At 41.4% G+C, this 27482-nt stretch overlaps 9 protein-coding genes across 9 annotated transcripts; 5 read left to right on the forward strand and 4 right to left on the reverse strand.

Moving 5' to 3' along the window:
• Positions 1-2724, forward strand: C8R40DRAFT_1074249 (uncharacterized protein; the record flags this gene model as incomplete). Its single annotated transcript, XM_046226685.1, has 11 exons — positions 1-203; positions 384-463; positions 529-621; positions 677-698; positions 771-878; positions 935-1204; positions 1396-1439; positions 1468-1652; positions 1675-1768; positions 2105-2193; positions 2272-2724. The coding sequence occupies 11 exons, from the start codon at positions 1-3 to the stop codon at positions 2722-2724; spliced, it is 1641 nt and encodes a 546-aa protein (XP_046080277.1).
• A 949-nt stretch (positions 2725-3673) lies between these two features.
• On the reverse strand, positions 3674-4048 carry C8R40DRAFT_1014129 (uncharacterized protein; the record flags this gene model as incomplete). The annotated part of the gene is made up of 1 exon (XM_046222904.1): positions 3674-4048. A coding segment is annotated over one exon (375 nt), but the record flags the coding sequence as incomplete, so codon positions are not given.
• Positions 4049-5596: 1548 nt separating this feature from the next.
• Positions 5597-6833, forward strand: C8R40DRAFT_1060034 (uncharacterized protein; the record flags this gene model as incomplete). The annotated part of the gene is made up of 5 exons (XM_046225321.1): positions 5597-5906; positions 5960-6051; positions 6110-6200; positions 6254-6582; positions 6654-6833. The coding sequence occupies 5 exons, from the start codon at positions 5597-5599 to the stop codon at positions 6831-6833; spliced, it is 1002 nt and encodes a 333-aa protein (XP_046080279.1).
• A 1082-nt stretch (positions 6834-7915) lies between these two features.
• On the reverse strand, positions 7916-8247 carry C8R40DRAFT_1012184 (uncharacterized protein; the record flags this gene model as incomplete). The annotated part of the gene is made up of 2 exons (XM_046222871.1): positions 7916-7990; positions 8044-8247. Coding segments are annotated over 2 exons (279 nt in total), but the record flags the coding sequence as incomplete, so codon positions are not given.
• A 3941-nt stretch (positions 8248-12188) lies between these two features.
• Positions 12189-13652, forward strand: C8R40DRAFT_1131730 (Alpha/Beta hydrolase protein). The gene is made up of 7 exons (XM_046229216.1): positions 12189-12419; positions 12475-12480; positions 12533-12562; positions 12612-12769; positions 12825-13112; positions 13174-13384; positions 13445-13652. Exons 1-7 carry the CDS (start codon positions 12274-12276, stop codon positions 13491-13493), a joined length of 888 nt encoding a protein of 295 aa, XP_046080281.1. The 5' UTR covers positions 12189-12273; the 3' UTR covers positions 13494-13652.
• A 4205-nt stretch (positions 13653-17857) lies between these two features.
• C8R40DRAFT_1155636 (uncharacterized protein) lies at positions 17858-18528 on the reverse strand. The gene is made up of 2 exons (XM_046229602.1): positions 18425-18528; positions 17858-18368 (listed from the first exon to the last, which is right to left on the reverse strand). The coding sequence occupies exons 1-2, from the start codon at positions 18513-18515 to the stop codon at positions 17881-17883; spliced, it is 579 nt and encodes a 192-aa protein (XP_046080282.1). The 5' UTR covers positions 18516-18528; the 3' UTR covers positions 17858-17880.
• Positions 18529-22248: 3720 nt separating this feature from the next.
• C8R40DRAFT_1000153 (uncharacterized protein) lies at positions 22249-22580 on the forward strand (the record flags this gene model as incomplete). Its single annotated transcript, XM_046222742.1, has 2 exons — positions 22249-22452; positions 22506-22580. Coding segments are annotated over 2 exons (279 nt in total), but the record flags the coding sequence as incomplete, so codon positions are not given.
• A 1082-nt stretch (positions 22581-23662) lies between these two features.
• Positions 23663-24899, reverse strand: C8R40DRAFT_1060086 (uncharacterized protein; the record flags this gene model as incomplete). The annotated part of the gene is made up of 5 exons (XM_046225324.1): positions 23663-23842; positions 23914-24242; positions 24296-24386; positions 24445-24536; positions 24590-24899. The coding sequence occupies 5 exons, from the start codon at positions 24897-24899 to the stop codon at positions 23663-23665; spliced, it is 1002 nt and encodes a 333-aa protein (XP_046080284.1).
• A 1144-nt stretch (positions 24900-26043) lies between these two features.
• C8R40DRAFT_1163666 (Alpha/Beta hydrolase protein) lies at positions 26044-27235 on the forward strand (the record flags this gene model as incomplete). Its single annotated transcript, XM_046230393.1, has 4 exons — positions 26044-26183; positions 26406-26572; positions 26629-26935; positions 26992-27235. 4 exons carry the CDS (start codon positions 26044-26046, stop codon positions 27233-27235), a joined length of 858 nt encoding a protein of 285 aa, XP_046080285.1.
• Between the last annotated feature and the right edge of the window lie 247 nt (positions 27236-27482).

Genomic DNA, 27482 nt, shown 5'->3' on the forward strand with positions numbered 1-27482 from the left:
ATGCATATCTCAATGCTTGCTATCCCTTTTTCTTTGACATTTTTGGCTGCTGCTGCTCCATTCCACCAGCCTAGGGTATGTTTCAATGGCAACCTACAAAACAAGGAAATAACTCACATCCTGAGTAGGCTGGACATTCAGATCAATCCAGTACTAACCCTTCCAAGTCTGGTTCTACGTCACCTTCAACCAATAATAACTCTGTGAGTATTATCTGCTGAGCTTGGCCACAGATATGCTTTCCCTGCTCAATGTACCTAGCAGTGTACTGCACTCACAACCATCACAAGGTCTAAAACTTCCCACAAGAGGAAGCGAATTGATGCACAAGTTCAGCACCCTCTTGGTAAAAGTGATGCTGTCTTGTTTCATGGCACCTATAGGGAAGACCATGCTGCAGAATTACAATCAGAGGTAGATCTAAGCTCTATAAAGCATGGTGATTTGCACGATGTTGCGGTCTGTAAGTAAAGATGGATCAATTGTTAATCACCAGTGATGTGATACTGAATACATGCATGCTCACAGCTGGTGTCGATGGAGGATTTTATCTCACTGACAGTCTTTTGGCAGCTGCTCAATTTGCATGCCGGAACCTCGAGGCGAAAGCATATGTTCTTGGTGAGTTGATTATGGCTTTAAATTGAACAGTGTCTGAATGTAATTTGTTTTGCAGAGTACAAATGGACTGGTGCAAAGTCGGTAACTTAAATCCTATTTATGACAATCATGATGTCGGCTTCATATGACTAAATATGAACTCATACTAGTCTCCCTGTGAAAGAATACCAGAAAGGGGCCGAGTTTACTGCATTCCTTGATTATGATAAGCATGCAGCCCTTGACCAGATAATGGTAGACAATGATATGATCACTGGGTATACTAGATTTTCTTCTATCCACATAATATCTAATTGACTGTGGATTCACCTAGCCCAATGACGGATAAATATGCTGATGCATTGATCACCCCATATTTTAGACAATATGCAGTGATTAAGCAACGGGCTGCCACAAACAACCTCAAGTACACCTCAACATATGAAGTTCCTTGCACTGCTGTCCCTGTTGGAAAAGATCTTCTTGCTGAGTACTATACTGCCAGTCAGAAGTCAAGTCCCAATTTTGATAAATTGGTCAAGCTTCTGATGCAATGTGAACCTGGCATTGGTCCCTGGCAGCAGGCAGTAGATGCAGAGAATATGTAAGGAGGGATGCTTAGTTGGCATATTCATCTCCAGTAACATTAGTTTCCATCAAAATATATATGTGAATTGTTGGGACAGAGTCAAAAGCACAGCTACTATTTGACTGCAACAAACTATTGGAAGGCTAGCCAACTCTGTTGGATTTGCAAAATTAGAATTAACTATATTCTTCTTGCTTTGTTTTTAGTAAAGCTTGCCTACCTGCTGAGGAGCGGCATTATTTATTGCTAAGTAACACTATTATATTGCTTCTTGACAGCTGAAGGCAGAGGAATTTTGGAGGAACCACATAAATCAGATACTTTTCTCTTCCTGCTTTTTACTGCAGACTTTGGATGGGGAAGGTGTGGAATGAACCTGGGCTATCACCAATTCCACAAAGAAGATGTGTCTTGGAATCCAATGCAATACCCTTTCAGTCAAGAGTCTGGCAATCCGAATCTGGTATGAATGGGGCTAGTTGTAGTGTTATCTCAGGGAAGGCATAGAGGGTCCGGGGAATTGGCAGTTAGGGATGTCATATGTGCGTATTTATGTTGGGTGGAAGGTGGAAGGTGGAGGTGCGTGGTTGCATGTGGAGGTATCAGGATGTGCATCAGGGCATGAGGAGGTCCGTCAGGGGTTTGGAGAAGGTCTGTTATGTTGTGCTTCATCTGCAAAACCTGTATGTTCACCAGAGCAAGGGTACTGGCTGGAGAGCGCTCTCCAGCACCCAAAGCACCGAGAGCAAAATTTCAACCCTGCTCTGGGTGCTTTGGCTGCTGGGAAGCGCTCTCAGCTGCTCTCAGAGAATTAGCCGAAAAAACAGGTTTTGCAGATGTTGGGACCAGGCAAGGCATGACAAAGGTGTCTTCAGTTTGTTATGAAGACAGTCACTGAAGGTTCCACTGATTTAGTTTGTGCCAAAACAACCAAGTGGTCAACAAGCAACTGCCACGGAGTTGAAGTGGCCACTGAGTTACAGGCCCTCCATATGTCCATTACTGTAATCCTCCAGCAACAACTTACCTCCTCTGGTCAAACTTGCTTTGTGTATGACCCACCCCTTTGACTTCCCTCCTAGGTCTTCTGCCTAGGCTCATCATGTGACTTGGTGTTATGGGATTTCAAATGGAGGCTCTGCTATACAACAGCCCACAATGCTTTAGAGCAGAGGCATAAGCACTTACTTAAATGCAACTGGTCTGTTGACTGGAAACATTGGTATGGCCATGGTGTAAGAGATGGAACTCAGTCAGCAAATGATGGAAGTAAGCTCACTGACAGGGTTGAGGCATTTGCTGTGTGGTACTGCACCCATTATACAATATTATCCACATTGGCAGGGAAATTGGGAAAAGTAGGCTATTCAGCAGACCTACGGGAGCTTCATGACAGCGATATCAGGGCTATTTTCCATGGGAATGAAGAGACTTTATGGCTTGGGGAAGGCTATGTCATGATTTTGTGGATTTGGAATACCTCAGGTATTGAGGAAACAGATGATCTGATCTCCTTGTCATTCAACTTGAGCTGACACATTTACCCAAATTTATTTGAACAGGTTTATGAGTATCTTGGTGCAAGGCATCAGCTGAAGCATTGAACTCACAAGAAGGATAGATGTTAATTTAATCTGCAAAGTTGATAAAAGAGACCATCAAGAAGCCATTGAACCTAGTGATCTAGTTCAATAGGATTGCAAGGAACTACAAGCTTACTTCTCAACAGTGTTGTAAAGCCCTCTTCAGCATTGGGGCCCTGGTAGAAGTATCCTAGCCTCTCCCAGAGCAGTGGAACCAGCTGGAGAGTGTTCTCTCAGCAGTATTGATCAACTGGAGGGAATATTTTCCAGGTTTGACAGTTTTGGCAGCTGAAAATCCAGGTTTTAGAGGTTGGGAGGAGAAAGTATTGAGAGTAACTTGATGAAAATGAGGGTCCATACTGAATTCATACTACACCATTTTAGTTCTAGGTTTCCCCTGCAGCTTACTTTGAATTTGAATTTTCCATATGTTTTGAAAATCTGAGACTTGACTTTCTTAGACTTTGAATTTTTTGAGCCGGTGTCATCCACTGAACATTAGAGGTGGCCTTGTTTTTAGGTCCGTATCAACTATCAAATTCTACAAACTTATTTTATATGATGAATCATGACTAGTGATTACCTATCATCTATAGCCCCCTGCTTATGTTGGAACATCTGAGTGCTTTGCTTTTAACCCATAATATATATGGTTATCTCGCGATAGGTTCGAAACAAGGTTGTAGCATTCAATTAATTTTCCTCATCCACAGCCAGTTGGCTTCAGACTTCCTTGCACTAATTTCGCATTTACGGCTCTGATGGCTCCATGGTCTTTGCTGTTACACTTTAATCATGATTTGCCTGTGGCTTCAGATAAGTTGAGTGGATGATCAAAGGAGTGAATATCAACACCTTTTGTCCTCGCATTCTGAACCTCAAGCACCCGGTATCCTCTCCAATTTTCTTGTGCCTCTTCATAGACTGCCTCCCAGTTCCGACAAACCAATTCACGGCTCTTTCTTGCTGTTGCTGCCACATTCTTTGTGACCTCCAAGCCAAAGTATGGTCTGCAAAGGATGGTTTGGTGTAGATATGTCAAGCAATGTTGGGTAAGCTCGGGTGTTGAAGGATGAGAATATGCATATTCTTTGCGTATGATATCAAGACATTTAAGTTGATGAAAAAGTGTAACAGTATGAGTCTCAAGGATACCCGAGGATGTTGTGATATGGATTGTATGGCCATCAGGTGGGAGGAGATGAGCATATTCATCATCACTTTCGCCATCATCCACCTTATAATGTACTGAGCTGGCCTCATAGTGCATTGCAATTGGCTCATTGATGTTAGGTGCAAAGGTCAGCACTGTTCTGGTTGCTGGAAGATATGCATTAATAGTGCTATTGACTCTGATGAAGTAAGAATAATGTATTACCTTCTTTGTGACTATGAAATTGCAGAAGTAGGCCCATAGTACCGAACACACCTATGAAAGCCAAAATGAGCATCATATACTTCTCAACCATCACAGGTAAATGGGTTGAACTATCAATCATTTGGCAGTCCTTTTAAAGCATGGGACTATAAACATATGAGCCGGACCGGAATGTTGGGCATTCCATTTCAGTTATGTGAGATACGGAGTCTGAAGATGTCAGGTGGAAAATAGTAATCTGTGCGTGATTTTGGATTAACTTGAATATTGAAACAAGTATGAAGCAAGGGGCATAGAACAGACCATGGAATGGCCCTAAGAACAAGATGCCAACATGGCTTCAAATTACTATGTTAACCGATTAGCTTTGATTGATGAATAATCCGGTATGATAACAAGAAGCGGTAATTTCCCTATGAATAAAGTACCAGACAAGTTTAGCACATGTAGGTAAATTTGAATGGGACTGATGTTCTTGATGAATTTTTGTCTGTTGTTGAGCATGTGGTGAACATCACGATCATGATATGTATATACTGCATTGGTTCATTTTATATATGCGGGATTAGGTATCATCCATAAATTGGGTCAAATGCTTGATCAGTGGTCGGATAATTACAAATTCCGTGATTGCACAAAATCAGATTTCAGGCCTGATCATCAAATCACACATACTTGTCATGGCCTCACGATGACTTGAATGAATAATGTTCTGCCGGGTTTTGATACAGTGTACACACAGTGTCAATATAAAGCAGTTAGAATTCAAGTTGAGCACCACAGAAGGAGCGAAAAGGTCGGACAAGGAATTAGACCACATAAGTAAAATGAGTCGGGGAGACATCAGTTAGATGATTGAAAATGAGTGCTCAAATGATTTTTACGTACAGAAATCTGAAAGCAGTCCACACCTTGAGATTCTCAGTATCGCAAGCAATCTGCAAAGATAGCCCTTGTGACAAACTTCATGGTTGAGCAATATGGGAAAATCACACAAATGGCATTAAACAGCAACACAGAATTTGAAGAATGTACCATAGAATAAGGTCAAGCGCAGCACGGGAAGCTTCTAGTCATCCCCATGATGACAGTTCGGTAATCAGAATGGCCGCATTAATCGCTTATAGCTATACTTGACTGGATAACTATGATTTGTGGAAATGGTTCGAGGTCAGCGGTGGTTCACCAAAAAGACGTACAGTAGAATAGTTCCCTCGGAAGGTTTCAGACATTAATTGAGTCAAATGGTATCTTTACATCTACATCTACATCATTTTAAGATTATGATGTCCTACATAACGCCTGATATGATCATATGGCTGGCATACAGCGCACTACAAATTTCTTCTTTACATCCCATGTCAATAGGAATACACGTGCAGTTTGATAATTGGGTATAAATAAGTTAATCCGAGGCTAAGATTGCACTCTTGTTGCATTTTCACCATGCCTGCCATTGTATTTGACCCTAGCTGGCAGCCCAGTGAAGATTCAGCCACCCTACTAGATGAGCGTACATGGCTCATTGGAGCGATTCTCACTGGAGTTGGATATGGCATTGTCCTGGTGTTGACTGTCATGTGCATAAGCAATCTCATTGGAAGTCTGAAAAGGCCCAATTTGAATATGAAGCTCCAACTGGCCTCTCTTACCTATGTCATCTGCACATTTGTATTTGCAACCTTGTTTGTGGCTGGCTCCTCAAAAATGGCTCAACTGAGCTTCATTGATTATCGGAACTATCCAGGTGGTCCAGGTACTTCTTCCACTTCCATAATGATTGCTGAATGATTGACCATGAATGTCTAGCTGCTTTTGAGGAAGTCATGTTCTCCATTCCCATTTCAGAAATGGGAAATGTTGCATTTGTGCTATCTAATTGGTTCGCTGATGTAGTTGTGGTAAATTTCCATGGTCTGGAATAATAATTGATCAAGATCTGAAAATGGATGTGTTTAGGTCTGGCGCTGCATTGTGGTCTATAAAGGGTGCCGAGCTCCGTGGTGGTCAGTTTATACAGTACCCTGCTTGGCTTACACAGCTTCATGGAGTAAGACATCAATTTTTGAATCAATCTCAACCAAAAGCTTGACAGTGATGTAGTTCTAGGACTGCTCTGGTTAGTCCAGGTATCGGCACCTGCATCATCACCATGGGCATCATCAACAATCAATTTCACGCAGCCTTATTTCTGGACATCATTTTCCCTGAATGTTACAATGACTTTTGCAATTGTTGCACGTTTGATGGTTTATCGATACAGAATCAGCAAAGTCATGGGGAAAACATATGGACGCCAATACACCAGCATTGCCTCCCTGGTTATAGAGTCCTCCCTACTGTATACCTCATTCCAATTGCTATTCATTGTTCCCTTTGCTATGAACACGGCTGTTCAAACTCTATTCCTGCAGCCATTGTCACAAATTCAGGTGAGATTAGATGCTCGTACTTTGGAAGTTTTCCTGCTAATCATTGTGCTAACATTGATCTCAATTGGTAGATTGTTGCCCCCCTTCTTGTCATCTACCGAGTATCCTCTGGCCGCGCTTGGACTTCAAACACATCCACACAAATATTCAAATCCCAGGATAGACAACAAGTCATTGGGAGTAACAAGCTGCATGAAATGGTCTTTGCAGAGCACCAAGCAATAGGTACTGAAACAACTCTTGGTCAATAAAAATTATAGTGTATGTTTTGAATAGTAAATACTGATAGGATCTTACAGCTCCTGAGAGATATAGAAATATCAAGCACATTATTTATCAATGTTGAGCAAAATTCAGAAATGGGGGCCAGCCTGGAATCATTACAAACTGGTTTGTTTTGAATGACTCTGCTTGCTCTAAACCACATTAACCATATTGGAAGTGAAAAACGTAGGATAAAGTCTGGATAGAATAAACCTGGTATTGATACTGTTTCAATTATTTTTGGGCATGCGTGCTCCAACATTCAAGTATGAAATGGTTATATATGAGATTGCAACAAGCAAGGCAACATTTCGGCTGTTGAATGCCATTCCATCAGGTGTTAGCCTTAGGTATCAGTTACAAGTACTGTATTCAGTACAGAATAGACATATCCAACGTGTTGGTTTCACCTGTTGGCTGTTCCCACCTGTAGAGTAGCGCCCAGCCGACGGTTTGTTGTTACTAGAGTTTAAACAAAGCTCTTCAGACACTAAGTTCTAAACAATCTTTCACCTCTGTATATCTGGTTATCTTTAATTGTTAGAGTGCATGTCCACAGTTCAGTCCATTCTAATCATAACAGATCTAGAAATTTAGTTCTAGGTAGACATTCAAATATGCCACATTGGTCTGTGCACTGCCCCTAGGTAAGCCTGCCCCAAAAATAACTGTTGAAGAGCCAGTGGTAGGCACTCGAATTTCAGACCGTAGAATATTGCTTCATGTAAATACCTTTTTACAAATAATCAGTTATAATCATATTTCTCTCTTGGTGCCACTTACTAGCTTCTAGAGGACTAGTGTCTCTCTCCTGCAGCCACTTCATTACACAAGATTCTTGGGATAATGACTGGCTTTCAATGTAAGAAATTTCAAATATCAGAAGCTCATCCCAGTGGCATGCAAACTCCTGTGACCATGATACCCCAGAGTTATTTCCTGCCCCCATCTCCATTTGGGATTCTACAGCAGGCCTGGTTGCATATGAAAGGGATTTTGTGTGTAAGGGGATCTTAGAGTCAAGGCGATTGACATTGAGGAATGCCGGCTTTGTGGCACATGCTGGCTGTGCAGGGTAATTAATACAAAGCTCACAATGCTCCATACCATAGTCTATGGCCCGAAATTGAACTATTGTGGAAACCTTGCATCACATATTAGTAAATGCTCTGCCTTTTCTCTCATAGACATGCCAACCTTTGATGAAATTTCAACAACTTGAGTTTCAGGTGAAACTCGGCCCTTGCGTGTCATAAATGCAAATGGATCATCATCATAAACTAGATTGACATCCTCCCGGTCGACACGCTGTATAATTTGTGGAAAGTTGATGAGCTCTCTGTGGATTGGTGGGTACGGGCGGATTATATCATCAAATCCAATGAATGGTGTTGGTCGTCGCAAAAGATGGATGTTATTATTATCCACTTTTGATAATGGATCAACACAATGGTCTCTATGTTGGGAGGAAAGGTATAGGAGCACACAATTGAAAATTACTGAGCCCAAAGAAATGATAATGGCCCAAGTATGGGCACGTTGGGAAGATTTTGTGCCATGAATTTCGGGCTGAGGTAATGTTGCTTCTGCATGATGCACCTCATCCTTTTCCTCCTCCTCCTCCACAGTTTGTTGGAGAGGAAGATAGTTTTGGAAATGAGAGACAAGACAAAACATGGGGCAAAGTTCAGAATGTTCCGACAAAGAGATATTTGAGAATATGTATAACATTACCAATTTCTATGATGGCTGTCAATCTAGCCGTCAATGAATGCAAAAGGGGAATACACCTTATTTTTTTTCACTCCCAATGATAGCAACAGGAATTGAGATCGGAGATGTAAGTTATTGTTGTTATAAAATCATCTGATAAATGACATAGTCCATGCGGAAACACTTGTCCTTACTACCCTGACAGCTAATGATAACTTACGGAACAGATATGTGATAAAGCACTTCAAAACCCATTCAGTGTAGTATTAAATTTACCGCATTTGGGTGAATTTGATGGAGGTAGCCCCCGCAGCTGTATGATCCTGCTTTTTTTCTCTGACAACTTCCTTTAACAGTAAATAGCTCAAATACAACTGACCCTTCATCAACACCTGAGTGTTCAGACTCATGCATCTCATAGAATATCTGGTTGTGTGTGGAGTGTAGTCTGCCATTGTGTTTACTTCACTTCTGCTGAGTAATAATCATTTTAATGATCACGTAAATTCAAACCTTCCAAATACATCCCCATCCCAATTGAGTTCAATCAGTCAGGATTTATCCGCACTCCCCGCACATAATGCGGTATCATTTTCACGAAAAGTTCCCGTTACTGACTTCTCACAAATAATACAAATCATTGTAAATGACTCACTCTGTCATTGAGTCATTTTCCTTTAGAGGGAAGCTTTCTAGAAAACCTTCAAACAATCAAATTGCATCTCGTGTAAATAGCAACCAATCAATTGGGACCATCATTTCACCTTGTAGAGAAACAACATGATCACTGACCGAATATTTCCTGAAACTTCACCTGTCTAGGGAAAACTTTGTTCAAGTGAATGGTGTTACAGATGCTGGTATTTCATGTACACACAACAAAAACTTGCAATCGGCCATTCACATGAGACTGACGTCTTTATTGGGTCCGGTACACAGTCCTAGGCTATAAAACTGGGGCTATGTTACTTTGGCTAACCCATTCTTCCAGGAAACATTGGCAATGTACTTCAATCCGACCAAACTTCTCTTTATTCTTAGTTGTGCTTTTGCAATGACAATGGCATCATCTACATCAAATGAAGCAGGTACCTATTCCTCTTTGTCATTCTGACATCTGACTTAATATTCCCTTGTAGATTGTGTTGATCGTTCTAGTGGTAGCAGTCATGATGAACTTTGCCCTTGAGCTCTTGGTTAGTGAAATCATAAGAGGGAAGGTCTCAAACTCGCTCACATATACATACAATCTAGCTGTGTTGCATACTTTCAAGATTCACACCTCTTGTGTTGCAGAAGTTTGACCAATACCTACCAAATAATCAACCACATTTTGCTTTTTGTATTATGGTACCTATCTCAGCTGCTAGATTGGTAAACTTATGTGAATGTGAATGTGGAAGCTCAATTAGTTATTTGTAGAGGTCTTCTGAGAATCCTGTCCAGTGCAATCTTCTCATTGGCTCAGTAAATTTATGATACAACGAAAGCTTAGTATTTTTTTCCTTTAATAGAACTTCATTCCTGTCCCTTGTCCCGAAAGGAGCTTGAAAACGGAGGATCCTTGCAGGCATTGAATTATTTCTCTGAGGATAAAAAATTATAGCTGGAGACTTATGATTTGCTACCACCACTATGCACTATACTTGCAGGGCAGCTCTGGCATTCATTTATCAACTGTGCTGTTTCATGCACTAACATTATTGATAACTACAAATGTCGGAATTTGGTGGAGCTTGTAAAGGACTATCCATGTTACTTGATTAGTTCTTTCAATGCACAAATTGTAGTTCTCTAGACCACAGACAGCCGAGCTGATAAAACCCAAAGAGGGCACACACTACAAAGAAGCTTATATCCACACATGCTACTGTGAAAGATGAGAAAAAACAAACAACTTGAATAAAATCATTCAGAGTTGGGGATCTGCCAAGCATCCAATGCAAACTTGGCTCATCTAAAGCAACAATGGAATGTGTGGTTCAGGTAAACCATAACATCTGAAAAACCTGGATTTTCTGCTAAGAACCTGAGAACAGCAGACAGTGGCAAGTTCGGAGAGACTGCTGGGAGTGCTGTCAGATGCACCTAAATCCTAGCTCAAACTCCGGCTTTTGCAGAAAGATACATCTTGCTTCACCTAATGCTCAACAAGCTGAAGTACTGAGATACACAGAGCTGACAACTATTAAACTGCTGAAGATTTGAGCACAAATGACTTGTGCAATGCTCTGTATCACTCCTCTGTCGATTTTACAACTGGTGAGGTACAACCTTCTGATTTCCCTCTTTTTACAAATCTTTCCTTTATTGCTGTCCTATCTCATCAGGCCTGCTTCCCACCTTGTGATTGTTTTCACCTGTCAAATATCCGGAAACAACATGAGTCGAACCTCTGAATCAATTCTGGTGCTTTAACAATTCACGGGATCAAATATGCTCCGTTGGCTATTTGAACTTACCCACTCATCCAAACATTTGCAAAGAATTAGACTTAACTAGTTTACGCCAGTACCACATGAACATAATAGTTGGAATGACAGAAATCCAACTTACTTGATCTGTCATGTGGGTCATGCCAAAAGTTGTAATATCATATCATTAGTCGAATACATCCGGATTCAGCCCAGATCAATGAATCAGCAGCTTTCAAAAGATAGATAACCGCAGTAAAAATTCAATTGATTTACTTATGTGTAATGCGATGTTTGACATTATGGCATTAATGACACACAGATCAACAAAATTTAATGATTACTACATCAAAAAATATAGAATCATCATCTGTTCTGATGTATTTTTGATCCTAATCTCCTCCGCATTCTTTGGTAGGCCCCACATCGGGTTCTAACTTGTCACCATTTTTTTGAAATGATGCCAAATTTCATATATAGAACCATCATTTGTTCTGATGAGTTTTTGATCATCAGCAAAACCTGAATGATCACAGCAGTAAGGGTAGTGGCTCGACATTGCTGTCCAGCATCAAAAGCACTGGAGGCAATTTTATTTTTCAGTTTGCAGGCTGCTTTCAATGCTTTCAATGTTGTGAAGCACTGTCAGACTCTCGGCCGAAATTCCACATTTTGTTTGCAGGCTTCACATTCACTCTACTTTGGATCTTAGCGGATGTACATTATTCAAACTCCACAATAATCCTGTGGAACTGTCAGGACAATAGTGAAACACTATATCAAAGTCTGATTTCCTTCAGCAACCATCATGTCAAAATATGGGGGTTAAAACAATCATTGTTCTGATGGATTTTTACACTTCTACACATTTTTGGCGCGTCTACATGTGCTGCCGAAATATCCCCGGAAAATACTGTATTGACACATGGAGAACCATCATCTGTTCTAATGAATCTTTGATCCTAATCTCCTCCGCATTCTTTGGTAGGCCCCACGTTGGGTTCTCAGATGTCGGTTTTTCATAATTTTTCAATCTGTCATAAGGTTGTCAACTAACTATGGCTGTTGATTCTCTCTGGCTTGTGCGACTGTCCGTCATTTAATCTCGAGGTTCATGAAGTGTTCCTAATGAAAAAAACATCCCTAAATGCCGACTGATTTAGATATAACCACATCTTAGTCACTGCAAAATTCTGGCAACCTATTTGCATTGCCATTCTGGCACAAGATGACATACTCCCCAGACTAGTATAAGTACGCCCTTGATATAGAGGTCAAGAGCAGCTTATCTCTATTCGAGATGCCATTATCCGCTTTTGATCATTCTGTGGACTTCACGGTAGGAGGGCGGGTGTTCAAAACCTATTACAAAGTTTTAGGCAACTTGAAAGCTGGTCAATGCCCTGTTGTCATGCTGCATGGTGGCCCGGGCATGAATCATATCTAGTGAGTCGTTTCTGGGCTGAAGAAAGTAAACAATGATTCAAACCAATATTTCTAGTATGACGTTGGTAACTCATCATCATCCCCAACACATGAATTCTTGAACTTTGAATTAGGCCCCATGACCTGCTTTTTACGGATGCTAGGTGATATGATTCCTTAATCCTGAAAGAACAAAGATGAATTGTGTTGAAGTATTCCGGTGGTATACTATAACCAAATCAGTTACCGTGACTTTCCAAACTCACCTGCAGAATTTTGGAGCATGGAATTATTCAAGGATGAACTCGATAATCTTCTGAACCATCTAGGAATTAGAGGGAATTTTGTTCTTCTTGGTCATTCCTGGGGAGGTATAGGTGTTTGATTCAACTAGATGACATTGCTGGGGGTAATCTCAATTTACAGGCACCATAGCAAGTGATTATGCCGTCACTCGTATGCACCAGGGGCTCAAAGGGCTGATTGTTGCAAATACATTCTGCTCTGCAAAGCTCTACAGAGAGGGTGTTGCCTTTTGGATTGATGCATTACCCAACGGGCTTCCAGAAATCATCAAGAAGCACAAAGCAAATGGAACAACAGACGCAGAAGAATATACTAAAGCCATGCAATTGTATAATAATTTGCATATATGTACTCTTGATCCATGGCCCCAACCACTTGTAGCCTCATTGGATTTTTCAAAGGGAAACCGTGAGCTGTTATCTATGTGACTGTAGCATGGCATTTATTGTTCTCATTCTTATGGGAATAGGGCATCCGGATTTCAACATGAGCAAGATTCTTAAAGATTGGGATGTAACAAATGGCCTGCATAAAATTACATGTCCCACTCTTCTTATCAGCTCACCAGTTGATGAGATGTGGGAGCCTTGTGTAAAGCCATTTTTTGAAGGGATACCCCTCTGTAAATGGGTAGAATTTCAGAACAGCTCCCATCTTCCAATGTATGAGGAGCCTCAACGGTATGTGGAAATTTACAGATATTGTGGATTACTGGGACATTTATACTATCCAAACTGTAGATATTTACAGATAGTTGTGGATTTCTTCAATGTTGCACTTCAACGCTGAAGCTTGTGGGTCAATATAGGCAATGGTTGTCCTTGGGTGGTTAGGATTTCAAAGTCACTAGTGAGGTGTTAGATCAGTTAATTCATGTTTTTTCACATGTTGTCTAAGAGTCAGTTGGATGTGCAGAGCCGCCCTGACTTTACTTGTGTCAGATTCCTGTATATAGAACTTGATCTTTGATTGAAATCACGCGTGACAATGGGGGAAAGCACTTGTTTCACAGTAACGAGCACCCACTTATCATTTTGTAATCTTTTGCTTTTCTGCACTCATTTTGCAATGCCTTCCCCATTATTTGAAGTCTCTGAAGCTACCAGAGCAAAATGGGTAATCACACTAATTGTTTCTCTGATACAATACATTACCCTTGGTGTAGCAATGTATCTCACACCATTTTACAGCAAGGAGGACATGTATACCTCCTCTCTCACTGGAAAAAAATGGCTTGAAGAACTGTAAGACCTGGGTCAGAATTGGTCTTAGGATAGGTTTTGGTATAGTGTGTTTACATTGTAGCGTGCTAGGAGCAACCTAAATTGAGGTCCCAGAGCTTGAGGAGCAGTTGGTGAGCTCGAGGAGGTTTGGGGAAGGTTAGCTCACCAAGGTGTTAGGCGTTGGGGAGCTTTAGCATTGTTTGAGGGAGCTCGGAGACTCACTGAGATTGCTTAGACGTGAAGTAAAAGCATGTATTGGATCGTATAGATGATCGTAGAGACAATAGACAAGAGTTGAGAGAAACAGAGATAAAGAAATAGAGAGTAAAGAGAATTCCATATAGGTAGCAGGTACAAAGGGACAGGGACTAGACCTATGTAAAGGCTGTGTGTTCAAAATATACCAAGCTGGGGCTTGGGGACGTTGCGGAACTACTTAAATAGGTACGGGAAGTGAACAAGGGAACATCAGGGGATCTAATGGACATGAGGCAGGTAATCGAGATTGCTACTTAATGGAGTTGATTGTAGTAGGCGTGTCGGGGGAGCTATGCGTGTCAGGGAAGTCGTCAGACATTCAGGGAATGGGGAGGTGGGAAGGTTCCAGGGGGATGTTGGTACTGCCTTAAGGGGGAGCAGAGCTAGATAAGAGATAGGGGAGCGTATGGTTGGTGCTGTGGCGGGCCTGGTTGTGGTCAGGGCATGACAGGTTGTTGCGGCAGGTGAGTTCTATGGATGGGGTTAAGGGGAATCCTGGGTGCATTGCCGAGACTGGACTGAGGCGGGGGGAGCTTATGGGGGAGGTAGCCAGGAGGTCCCGCAATGAATGAGGTGGTCCCGTGAGATTGTAGGGGTAGGATAGGCAGGTCAAGGCATGACATTACCCCCCTGTCAGTCCTTCGCGCCCTTGAGAAGGACCTCTTGCATTTTTCATGGGAGATCACCTGATAAGCACATGGGGTTTTGATATTTTTTTTGTTGAAGTTCCTCCAGGTCCTTCTTCCTTTGTTTTATGCCTGTCGTTACACGGGTGTTGACTTTTGTGCAACATTGACCAGCTTCCTCTTTCATCCCACAATGCCTTCATCCCCCCCTAGAGCTACCTTTGCTACCTTATTGCCTCCCATCCGTTCGCGTTTGTCTTCTAGAGAGTTGGTTGCCCCGGCCTGTCATGCCCTGGCTACAACCAGACCAGTCCCAGTACCCGCCACACGTTGTCATATGTCCTATCCACCTCCTGTACCTTCTCTGCACCTCCCCAAGTACCACCAGGCACCTCCCCTAGTATTTCTGACACGACTACACAAACGTCCTTCACCCCGACACGGATACGAAAACCTTCCTAACCAACAACCCCCTTAAGTATTAATCTCGATTACCTCCCTCCCTCGATTAGCTGCCTTATGTCTCCAGATGTTCTCTTGTTCACTTCCCGTACCTATTTAAGTAGCGCCGCAATGTCCTGAAGCCCCAGCTTGGTATATTTTGAACACACACCCTTTACATAGGTCCAGTCCCTGTCCCTTTGTACCTGCTACCTATACGGAATTCTCTTTACTCTCTGTTTCTTTACCTCTGTTTCTCTCTACTCTTGCCTACTGTCTCAACGATCGTCTCTACGGTCGAATATACGCTTTTGCTTCATGTCTAAGCAATCCGAGTGAGTCCCCGAGCTCCCTCGAACAATACTAAAGCTCCCCAACGCCTAACGCTTTGGTGAGCTAACCTCCCCAAAACCTCCTCGAGCTCCCCCATTGCTCCACAAGCTCTGGGAACTCGATCTAGGTAACGTCGAAGCTACTCCTTACATCGAACTACGTGCCGCTTCTCCGTTACCACCTCCAACACTCGAGGACATCCACCCTTAAGCCCCAGTTCCCGGGACCTCCCCTTCCGGGCGTATATCTTCTCAGGAGCTTGTACACCTGAGACCTACTCTCCATACAACCTATTCGATCTCACGTTGACGTTCTAGCGAGTACAACTCCTCCTACGCAATGTTACTAGGTTTCATATCTCTACCTTCCCTATCTACGCCTTAGGGACCTCCCTGGACCTTACAGGAACCCCTTCAAGGGTCACATCTCTCAATCCCAGCCACTACTAGGTCATTCCCGTCCTCGGTCGCGGTTTCCATAGCTCCCTTCGAGCTCCAGCCTGCTCCTAGCACGCTACAACGTAAACTCCTCATACCAAAACCTACCCTAAGACCTATTCTGACCCAGGTCTTACAGTGATTGTGATGGTATGATGTATTGTACAAGTGAAGGCATTGAGACCATGAGAAAAGGAAAATAATAGGGGCTGTATACTTTATGACAGGGTTTGATGGGACAGTAGTGAAGTTATTAACAACACCACTGTTATGCCACTAGTCCCTGGAGTAGGAGCTCAGATGAGAGAGACAAGAGGTACAAGTAGCAGCCAAGCCAAGTAATGCCAATAATGCCAACAACAAGGAGCAGACCAGAAGCCAGTAAATCTTGAGGTCAAAGTAGTGAGTGCTCAAGGTATTAAGCCTTAAGACTTCAGAGGACAGAGAGGTGATCTAAGTTGATCCAAGGTATCCTCAGATGATAATGAAACTCCCGAACTAAAGTACAGTACAGGAGTATTTATACTAACTAATCAGCATATGGGGCGGAGTGCTACACTAGTTACTGGAGGCTGTACATTTAGTGACTTCAGAGTAGAGCATAAGACAATAGAAGTAAGGTAGTAAGACAGGGAATGTGTAGCAAGAAAGACCAATAAAGGAAGGTTACAATAACCGGTAGATCTTGGGATGCCAACCGCCGGGGCCACACACCTAAGTGGTTGTCTATGGATGTCCTATAGAATTTTGTAAATTGAGCTCCTTTACTGTTCATGGCCTAGGTCACTCCATTACTAGGTTGATGTTTTCCAGGTCTATGGACACCCCCAGCAGGTATCTGATCACTCCCAGGTACTCCACTGTGTTGACATGGAAAGCACATTTGTCTGGCTTTGCATGGAGGTAGTTTGCTTGTAGCCTTTTGAGTACCTTTCTAATGTGTTCCACATGGGAAGTTTCATCATCTGAGTAGATCAGGGATGTTGTCCAGGTATATCACAATGCAGACATCTACCATGTCATGGAAGATCTCATTTATGAAGAATTACAAGTACTAACTCCTTCAATAGCTGACATCCTTCATTGTTCCCTAATTAGTCTATTTATTCAGTACTACTTGTATATAAATACTTACTTAGTTGCCTGTACATTCCCTAGATCTCAAATTCTAGTTAAATTTTCCTACCTACTGGCCTCTCTCTCTAAAGTTTCCTCAATATTCCTTAGTCTTACCTTTCACAAAATCTCTGTCTCCAAAAATCTATGATCTGTTTTGCTTGGTGCATAACTGCTCAGCGGTTTCACCTGGCGAAGGATCCTTGTGCTTGTGATCATTGAATTTGGTGTGACTCAATGGCCAGAGAACTACAACACCTGACATGCATCTTTTGCACCTGCCTTTTTTGAAGCCAGTTGCACCTTGATATTTGTTTAACATTCATAAAGTGAATTCTTGACTTTCTGTATACTATTTTATTTTAATGTACCAAGAAAATCAACTGAGTTTTCCGCGCACAAAGTGCACTGGCCTTCCATCACATGTACCCTTAGGGCCTAAAAACAGCTGAGAAATTTGGTAGGAGAGCTACCTGTCATCTCATTGATTTACTCAATGATTATGAGAATTAGTGAGTTTCGATGTAAAATCAGTCCAGGGAGGAGTTTAATGCCACTGGGGAAAGTGCTTTGGAATAAAACTCTATTTTTACCACAATATATTTTTGCACCTTTTCTGTTCTACCTCTTATCTCCACTCTATTACTGGTCTGGCTACAATGGGTAGAAGAAGAATATACATGAAACACCATGAAGAACTATTTTGAACAAGTACTTACATACATTGAGTTCATAGGCATCGTCAATCCTCTTGGTTGTTATACCAAGTATTGAAATCATCACGCTCTGCTTGGAGTATGCTTTGAGCTTTCTCAAAGTCATAGCACATCAATTCACCACCAATGCGCTCCGTGGTGAAGTTTCTGGTCATGAAATCCCCAGGTTCGAGCATGTCTCCTGCGTTACAAAGAAGTATCTGTCTTAGGTAGTGAAGACAATGATGGAAATGTTCCTGTGTTGCGACCCAGTCAGTGTGGTTGTTTAAAGCCGCTCGAAATTGAGCAATGCAGTGCAAGTTATGGAACCAAGAGAGGATAAACATGTGGTGGTTCGAGCTTAGGATCGAGATAGCTGGATAGTCAAGAAGAGTGTAGTATTCATCCCGGGACACATTATCCATTGCATTCCATTGTAAATGGTCTGTTTCTTGCAGAGTGAGCAAAACAACGGGGAGGTCATTAATCATTGGATGAAGAAGGGGAACTGAGCTTCCACTGAATGTATATTTGGCTATGCAATGGCACACAATTAGGCACTAAAAATTGGGGAAGTAATATACCACTTACGTTCTTCATTGGTGAGGAAATAGTTCCAAGAAGAAAATCCATGGAATCCCAGTAGAAAAATATTAATGAGTACGATGAGAAAGAGTGCCATTGTTTCGATAGGCTTATACTTCGGGCAGGGCTTGTCCATTGGCTGAATAGTTGAAATTCATAAGGAATGCATTTTGAAGCATATGTGTCAATTGAGTATTTTCCGGGGATATTTCGGCAGCACATGTAGACGCGCCAAAAATGTGTAGAGGTGTAAAAATCCATCAGAACAATGATTGTTTTAACCCCCATATTTTGACATGATGGTTGCTGAAGGAAATCAGACTTTGATATAGTGTTTCACTATTGTCCTGACAGTTCCACAGGATTATTGTGGAGTTTGAATAATGTACATCCGCTAAGATCCAAAGTAGAGTGAATGTGAAGCCTGCAAACAAAATGTGGAATTTCGGCCGAGAGTCTGACAGTGCTTCACAACATTGAAAGCATTGAAAGCAGCCTGCAAACTGAAAAATAAAATTGCCTCCAGTGCTTTTGATGCTGGACAGCAATGTCGAGCCACTACCCTTACTGCTGTGATCATTCAGGTTTTGCTGATGATCAAAAACTCATCAGAACAAATGATGGTTCTATATATGAAATTTGGCATCATTTCAAAAAAATGGTGACAAGTTAGAACCCGATGTGGGGCCTACCAAAGAATGCGGAGGAGATTAGGATCAAAAATACATCAGAACAGATGATGATTCTATATTTTTTGATGTAGTAATCATTAAATTTTGTTGATCTGTGTGTCATTAATGCCATAATGTCAAACATCGCATTACACATAAGTAAATCAATTGAATTTTTACTGCGGTTATCTATCTTTTGAAAGCTGCTGATTCATTGATCTGGGCTGAATCCGGATGTATTCGACTAATGATATGATATTACAACTTTTGGCATGACCCACATGACAGATCAAGTAAGTTGGATTTCTGTCATTCCAACTATTATGTTCATGTGGTACTGGCGTAAACTAGTTAAGTCTAATTCTTTGCAAATGTTTGGATGAGTGGGTAAGTTCAAATAGCCAACGGAGCATATTTGATCCCGTGAATTGTTAAAGCACCAGAATTGATTCAGAGGTTCGACTCATGTTGTTTCCGGATATTTGACAGGTGAAAACAATCACAAGGTGGGAAGCAGGCCTGATGAGATAGGACAGCAATAAAGGAAAGATTTGTAAAAAGAGGGAAATCAGAAGGTTGTACCTCACCAGTTGTAAAATCGACAGAGGAGTGATACAGAGCATTGCACAAGTCATTTGTGCTCAAATCTTCAGCAGTTTAATAGTTGTCAGCTCTGTGTATCTCAGTACTTCAGCTTGTTGAGCATTAGGTGAAGCAAGATGTATCTTTCTGCAAAAGCCGGAGTTTGAGCTAGGATTTAGGTGCATCTGACAGCACTCCCAGCAGTCTCTCCGAACTTGCCACTGTCTGCTGTTCTCAGGTTCTTAGCAGAAAATCCAGGTTTTTCAGATGTTATGGTTTACCTGAACCACACATTCCATTGTTGCTTTAGATGAGCCAAGTTTGCATTGGATGCTTGGCAGATCCCCAACTCTGAATGATTTTATTCAAGTTGTTTGTTTTTTCTCATCTTTCACAGTAGCATGTGTGGATATAAGCTTCTTTGTAGTGTGTGCCCTCTTTGGGTTTTATCAGCTCGGCTGTCTGTGGTCTAGAGAACTACAATTTGTGCATTGAAAGAACTAATCAAGTAACATGGATAGTCCTTTACAAGCTCCACCAAATTCCGACATTTGTAGTTATCAATAATGTTAGTGCATGAAACAGCACAGTTGATAAATGAATGCCAGAGCTGCCCTGCAAGTATAGTGCATAGTGGTGGTAGCAAATCATAAGTCTCCAGCTATAATTTTTTATCCTCAGAGAAATAATTCAATGCCTGCAAGGATCCTCCGTTTTCAAGCTCCTTTCGGGACAAGGGACAGGAATGAAGTTCTATTAAAGGAAAAAAATACTAAGCTTTCGTTGTATCATAAATTTACTGAGCCAATGAGAAGATTGCACTGGACAGGATTCTCAGAAGACCTCTACAAATAACTAATTGAGCTTCCACATTCACATTCACATAAGTTTACCAATCTAGCAGCTGAGATAGGTACCATAATACAAAAAGCAAAATGTGGTTGATTATTTGGTAGGTATTGGTCAAACTTCTGCAACACAAGAGGTGTGAATCTTGAAAGTATGCAACACAGCTAGATTGTATGTATATGTGAGCGAGTTTGAGACCTTCCCTCTTATGATTTCACTAACCAAGAGCTCAAGGGCAAAGTTCATCATGACTGCTACCACTAGAACGATCAACACAATCTACAAGGGAATATTAAGTCAGATGTCAGAATGACAAAGAGGAATAGGTACCTGCTTCATTTGATGTAGATGATGCCATTGTCATTGCAAAAGCACAACTAAGAATAAAGAGAAGTTTGGTCGGATTGAAGTACATTGCCAATGTTTCCTGGAAGAATGGGTTAGCCAAAGTAACATAGCCCCAGTTTTATAGCCTAGGACTGTGTACCGGACCCAATAAAGACGTCAGTCTCATGTGAATGGCCGATTGCAAGTTTTGTTGTGTGTACATGAAATACCAGCATCTGTAACACCATTCACTTGAACAAAGTTTTCCCTAGACAGGTGAAGTTTCAGGAAATATTCGGTCAGTGATCATGTTGTTTCTCTACAAGGTGAAATGATGGTCCCAATTGATTGGTTGCTATTTACACGAGATGCAATTTGATTGTTTGAAGGTTTTCTAGAAAGCTTCCCTCTAAAGGAAAATGACTCAATGACAGAGTGAGTCATTTACAATGATTTGTATTATTTGTGAGAAGTCAGTAACGGGAACTTTTCGTGAAAATGATACCGCATTATGTGCGGGGAGTGCGGATAAATCCTGACTGATTGAACTCAATTGGGATGGGGATGTATTGGAAGGTTTGAATTTACGTGATCATTAAAATGATTATTACTCAGCAGAAGTGAAGTAAACACAATGGCAGACTACACTCCACACACAACCAGATATTCTATGAGATGCATGAGTCTGAACACTCAGGTGTTGATGAAGGGTCAGTTGTATTTGAGCTATTTACTGTTAAAGGAAGTTGTCAGAGAAAAAAAGCAGGATCATACAGCTGCGGGGGCTACCTCCATCAAATTCACCCAAATGCGGTAAATTTAATACTACACTGAATGGGTTTTGAAGTGCTTTATCACATATCTGTTCCGTAAGTTATCATTAGCTGTCAGGGTAGTAAGGACAAGTGTTTCCGCATGGACTATGTCATTTATCAGATGATTTTATAACAACAATAACTTACATCTCCGATCTCAATTCCTGTTGCTATCATTGGGAGTGAAAAAAAATAAGGTGTATTCCCCTTTTGCATTCATTGACGGCTAGATTGACAGCCATCATAGAAATTGGTAATGTTATACATATTCTCAAATATCTCTTTGTCGGAACATTCTGAACTTTGCCCCATGTTTTGTCTTGTCTCTCATTTCCAAAACTATCTTCCTCTCCAACAAACTGTGGAGGAGGAGGAGGAAAAGGATGAGGTGCATCATGCAGAAGCAACATTACCTCAGCCCGAAATTCATGGCACAAAATCTTCCCAACGTGCCCATACTTGGGCCATTATCATTTCTTTGGGCTCAGTAATTTTCAATTGTGTGCTCCTATACCTTTCCTCCCAACATAGAGACCATTGTGTTGATCCATTATCAAAAGTGGATAATAATAACATCCATCTTTTGCGACGACCAACACCATTCATTGGATTTGATGATATAATCCGCCCGTACCCACCAATCCACAGAGAGCTCATCAACTTTCCACAAATTATACAGCGTGTCGACCGGGAGGATGTCAATCTAGTTTATGATGATGATCCATTTGCATTTATGACACGCAAGGGCCGAGTTTCACCTGAAACTCAAGTTGTTGAAATTTCATCAAAGGTTGGCATGTCTATGAGAGAAAAGGCAGAGCATTTACTAATATGTGATGCAAGGTTTCCACAATAGTTCAATTTCGGGCCATAGACTATGGTATGGAGCATTGTGAGCTTTGTATTAATTACCCTGCACAGCCAGCATGTGCCACAAAGCCGGCATTCCTCAATGTCAATCGCCTTGACTCTAAGATCCCCTTACACACAAAATCCCTTTCATATGCAACCAGGCCTGCTGTAGAATCCCAAATGGAGATGGGGGCAGGAAATAACTCTGGGGTATCATGGTCACAGGAGTTTGCATGCCACTGGGATGAGCTTCTGATATTTGAAATTTCTTACATTGAAAGCCAGTCATTATCCCAAGAATCTTGTGTAATGAAGTGGCTGCAGGAGAGAGACACTAGTCCTCTAGAAGCTAGTAAGTGGCACCAAGAGAGAAATATGATTATAACTGATTATTTGTAAAAAGGTATTTACATGAAGCAATATTCTACGGTCTGAAATTCGAGTGCCTACCACTGGCTCTTCAACAGTTATTTTTGGGGCAGGCTTACCTAGGGGCAGTGCACAGACCAATGTGGCATATTTGAATGTCTACCTAGAACTAAATTTCTAGATCTGTTATGATTAGAATGGACTGAACTGTGGACATGCACTCTAACAATTAAAGATAACCAGATATACAGAGGTGAAAGATTGTTTAGAACTTAGTGTCTGAAGAGCTTTGTTTAAACTCTAGTAACAACAAACCGTCGGCTGGGCGCTACTCTACAGGTGGGAACAGCCAACAGGTGAAACCAACACGTTGGATATGTCTATTCTGTACTGAATACAGTACTTGTAACTGATACCTAAGGCTAACACCTGATGGAATGGCATTCAACAGCCGAAATGTTGCCTTGCTTGTTGCAATCTCATATATAACCATTTCATACTTGAATGTTGGAGCACGCATGCCCAAAAATAATTGAAACAGTATCAATACCAGGTTTATTCTATCCAGACTTTATCCTACGTTTTTCACTTCCAATATGGTTAATGTGGTTTAGAGCAAGCAGAGTCATTCAAAACAAACCAGTTTGTAATGATTCCAGGCTGGCCCCCATTTCTGAATTTTGCTCAACATTGATAAATAATGTGCTTGATATTTCTATATCTCTCAGGAGCTGTAAGATCCTATCAGTATTTACTATTCAAAACATACACTATAATTTTTATTGACCAAGAGTTGTTTCAGTACCTATTGCTTGGTGCTCTGCAAAGACCATTTCATGCAGCTTGTTACTCCCAATGACTTGTTGTCTATCCTGGGATTTGAATATTTGTGTGGATGTGTTTGAAGTCCAAGCGCGGCCAGAGGATACTCGGTAGATGACAAGAAGGGGGGCAACAATCTACCAATTGAGATCAATGTTAGCACAATGATTAGCAGGAAAACTTCCAAAGTACGAGCATCTAATCTCACCTGAATTTGTGACAATGGCTGCAGGAATAGAGTTTGAACAGCCGTGTTCATAGCAAAGGGAACAATGAATAGCAATTGGAATGAGGTATACAGTAGGGAGGACTCTATAACCAGGGAGGCAATGCTGGTGTATTGGCGTCCATATGTTTTCCCCATGACTTTGCTGATTCTGTATCGATAAACCATCAAACGTGCAACAATTGCAAAAGTCATTGTAACATTCAGGGAAAATGATGTCCAGAAATAAGGCTGCGTGAAATTGATTGTTGATGATGCCCATGGTGATGATGCAGGTGCCGATACCTGGACTAACCAGAGCAGTCCTAGAACTACATCACTGTCAAGCTTTTGGTTGAGATTGATTCAAAAATTGATGTCTTACTCCATGAAGCTGTGTAAGCCAAGCAGGGTACTGTATAAACTGACCACCACGGAGCTCGGCACCCTTTATAGACCACAATGCAGCGCCAGACCTAAACACATCCATTTTCAGATCTTGATCAATTATTATTCCAGACCATGGAAATTTACCACAACTACATCAGCGAACCAATTAGATAGCACAAATGCAACATTTCCCATTTCTGAAATGGGAATGGAGAACATGACTTCCTCAAAAGCAGCTAGACATTCATGGTCAATCATTCAGCAATCATTATGGAAGTGGAAGAAGTACCTGGACCACCTGGATAGTTCCGATAATCAATGAAGCTCAGTTGAGCCATTTTTGAGGAGCCAGCCACAAACAAGGTTGCAAATACAAATGTGCAGATGACATAGGTAAGAGAGGCCAGTTGGAGCTTCATATTCAAATTGGGCCTTTTCAGACTTCCAATGAGATTGCTTATGCACATGACAGTCAACACCAGGACAATGCCATATCCAACTCCAGTGAGAATCGCTCCAATGAGCCATGTACGCTCATCTAGTAGGGTGGCTGAATCTTCACTGGGCTGCCAGCTAGGGTCAAATACAATGGCAGGCATGGTGAAAATGCAACAAGAGTGCAATCTTAGCCTCGGATTAACTTATTTATACCCAATTATCAAACTGCACGTGTATTCCTATTGACATGGGATGTAAAGAAGAAATTTGTAGTGCGCTGTATGCCAGCCATATGATCATATCAGGCGTTATGTAGGACATCATAATCTTAAAATGATGTAGATGTAGATGTAAAGATACCATTTGACTCAATTAATGTCTGAAACCTTCCGAGGGAACTATTCTACTGTACGTCTTTTTGGTGAACCACCGCTGACCTCGAACCATTTCCACAAATCATAGTTATCCAGTCAAGTATAGCTATAAGCGATTAATGCGGCCATTCTGATTACCGAACTGTCATCATGGGGATGACTAGAAGCTTCCCGTGCTGCGCTTGACCTTATTCTATGGTACATTCTTCAAATTCTGTGTTGCTGTTTAATGCCATTTGTGTGATTTTCCCATATTGCTCAACCATGAAGTTTGTCACAAGGGCTATCTTTGCAGATTGCTTGCGATACTGAGAATCTCAAGGTGTGGACTGCTTTCAGATTTCTGTACGTAAAAATCATTTGAGCACTCATTTTCAATCATCTAACTGATGTCTCCCCGACTCATTTTACTTATGTGGTCTAATTCCTTGTCCGACCTTTTCGCTCCTTCTGTGGTGCTCAACTTGAATTCTAACTGCTTTATATTGACACTGTGTGTACACTGTATCAAAACCCGGCAGAACATTATTCATTCAAGTCATCGTGAGGCCATGACAAGTATGTGTGATTTGATGATCAGGCCTGAAATCTGATTTTGTGCAATCACGGAATTTGTAATTATCCGACCACTGATCAAGCATTTGACCCAATTTATGGATGATACCTAATCCCGCATATATAAAATGAACCAATGCAGTATATACATATCATGATCGTGATGTTCACCACATGCTCAACAACAGACAAAAATTCATCAAGAACATCAGTCCCATTCAAATTTACCTACATGTGCTAAACTTGCTGGTCTGGTACTTTATTCAGAAGGAAATCTCCGCTTCTTGTTATCATTCCAGATTATTCATCAATCAATCCAATAAGAACTTAAATAACACACCATTGTCATCGTTTGCTCCTTCAACGACTCTACATTATGTCCTCTGTGTCTGGAACCATTGATTTCCCTGTTGGAAGTGCTATATACCACACATGGTACAAAATTTACGGTGACCTCAAATCGGAGTGTACTCCCCTTGTTGTTGTTCATGGAGGACCAGGAATGACCCATCACTAGTGTGTACATCTATCCAGATTTCAGTGTATCCACTCACACTTTGATTTTTAATGGACATTGATCCACAGTATGCTGTAAGATCAAAATCACAAATGATCCTCCAAACCGATATTCACAGAATAATGAATTACAGCAATAATCACGTTTTGCATGATAAATACACGTGTGTCAAACAACTGTTTCTGTGTGGATTCCCCCTGAAATTCTCCCAACATACCTAGTATTCCAGTCATCTTCTATGACCAGATTGGAAATGGTGCCTCTAGTCTTGCGCTTCAAGAGGCTGACACATTCTGGACTCCCAAGCTCTTCATGGATGAATTGAATAATCTAGTAGAAAAACTTGGAATTTCCGGAAATTTCAATCTCCTCGGTCATTCCTGGGGTGGTAAGCATGGTAATTTGACCCGACTCAATCCAGATTTGATTGGATTACATCTTCAGGCATGCTGGTTGGGAACTATGCCGCAGAGCGTGTACCTAAAGGCCTCAAGCGAATCATTATTGCTAATGCCCCATCAGCAATTGATTTATATGAAAGAGGTACCAGGAAGTTGCTGAATCAATTCCCTGACAACTTTGCAGATATGTTGCAAAAACATGAACTGGAGGGTACCATGGACAGCTCAGAGTTCCAGGAAGGAATGATGAAATTTAACCAAAAACACATATGCACTGTAGATCCTTGGCCTCAAAATTTGATTCAAAGTTTCAATGCTGTTCAACAGAACCCACATGTCTACTCCACAATGTAAGTAATGTATTTCAGGATCCCATCTTTTCTGGTAATTCTAGATTTGAGTCTAGGTGGGGACATACCGATTGGAACATCACAGGAACATTGCGGGGATGGAGTGTTGTTGACATATTGCCTTGCATCAAGGCAAAAACACTCTTGATCAGTGCACCCTTTGATGAAGTCCAGGATATTGCTGTTCAACCATGGTTCAGCAGAGTATCCCAAGTGAAATGGGTGGAGCTACAGAATAGCACTCACTTGCCTCAGTTTGAAGAGCCAGAAAGGTACCACATTGACAACTTGTATCCTTGAGAATACTTAAACCATATTGTCATGTCAGATACTTTGACATTGTCTCTAAATTTCTGCTGGATTAGGTATATAGAGAAGAGGTGTATGGCTGGGGATTTAGCTCACTGAAAAATCACTGGTTTTGGAATGTTGATAGAATTGTGAGATGGTAGTACAACTGTAAATGGATGCGTCCCTGGGTTTCTCCCGAAAAAAAAAACAATCCCGATGACAACCTTATTTTTAAACAATGTGAAATGCTGATTTG

This window comes from Lentinula edodes (genome assembly GCF_021015755.1).
Source record: "Lentinula edodes strain Le(Bin) 0899 ss11 chromosome Unknown C8R40scaffold_58, whole genome shotgun sequence".
Taxonomy (NCBI): Eukaryota; Fungi; Basidiomycota; class Agaricomycetes; order Agaricales; family Omphalotaceae; genus Lentinula; species Lentinula edodes.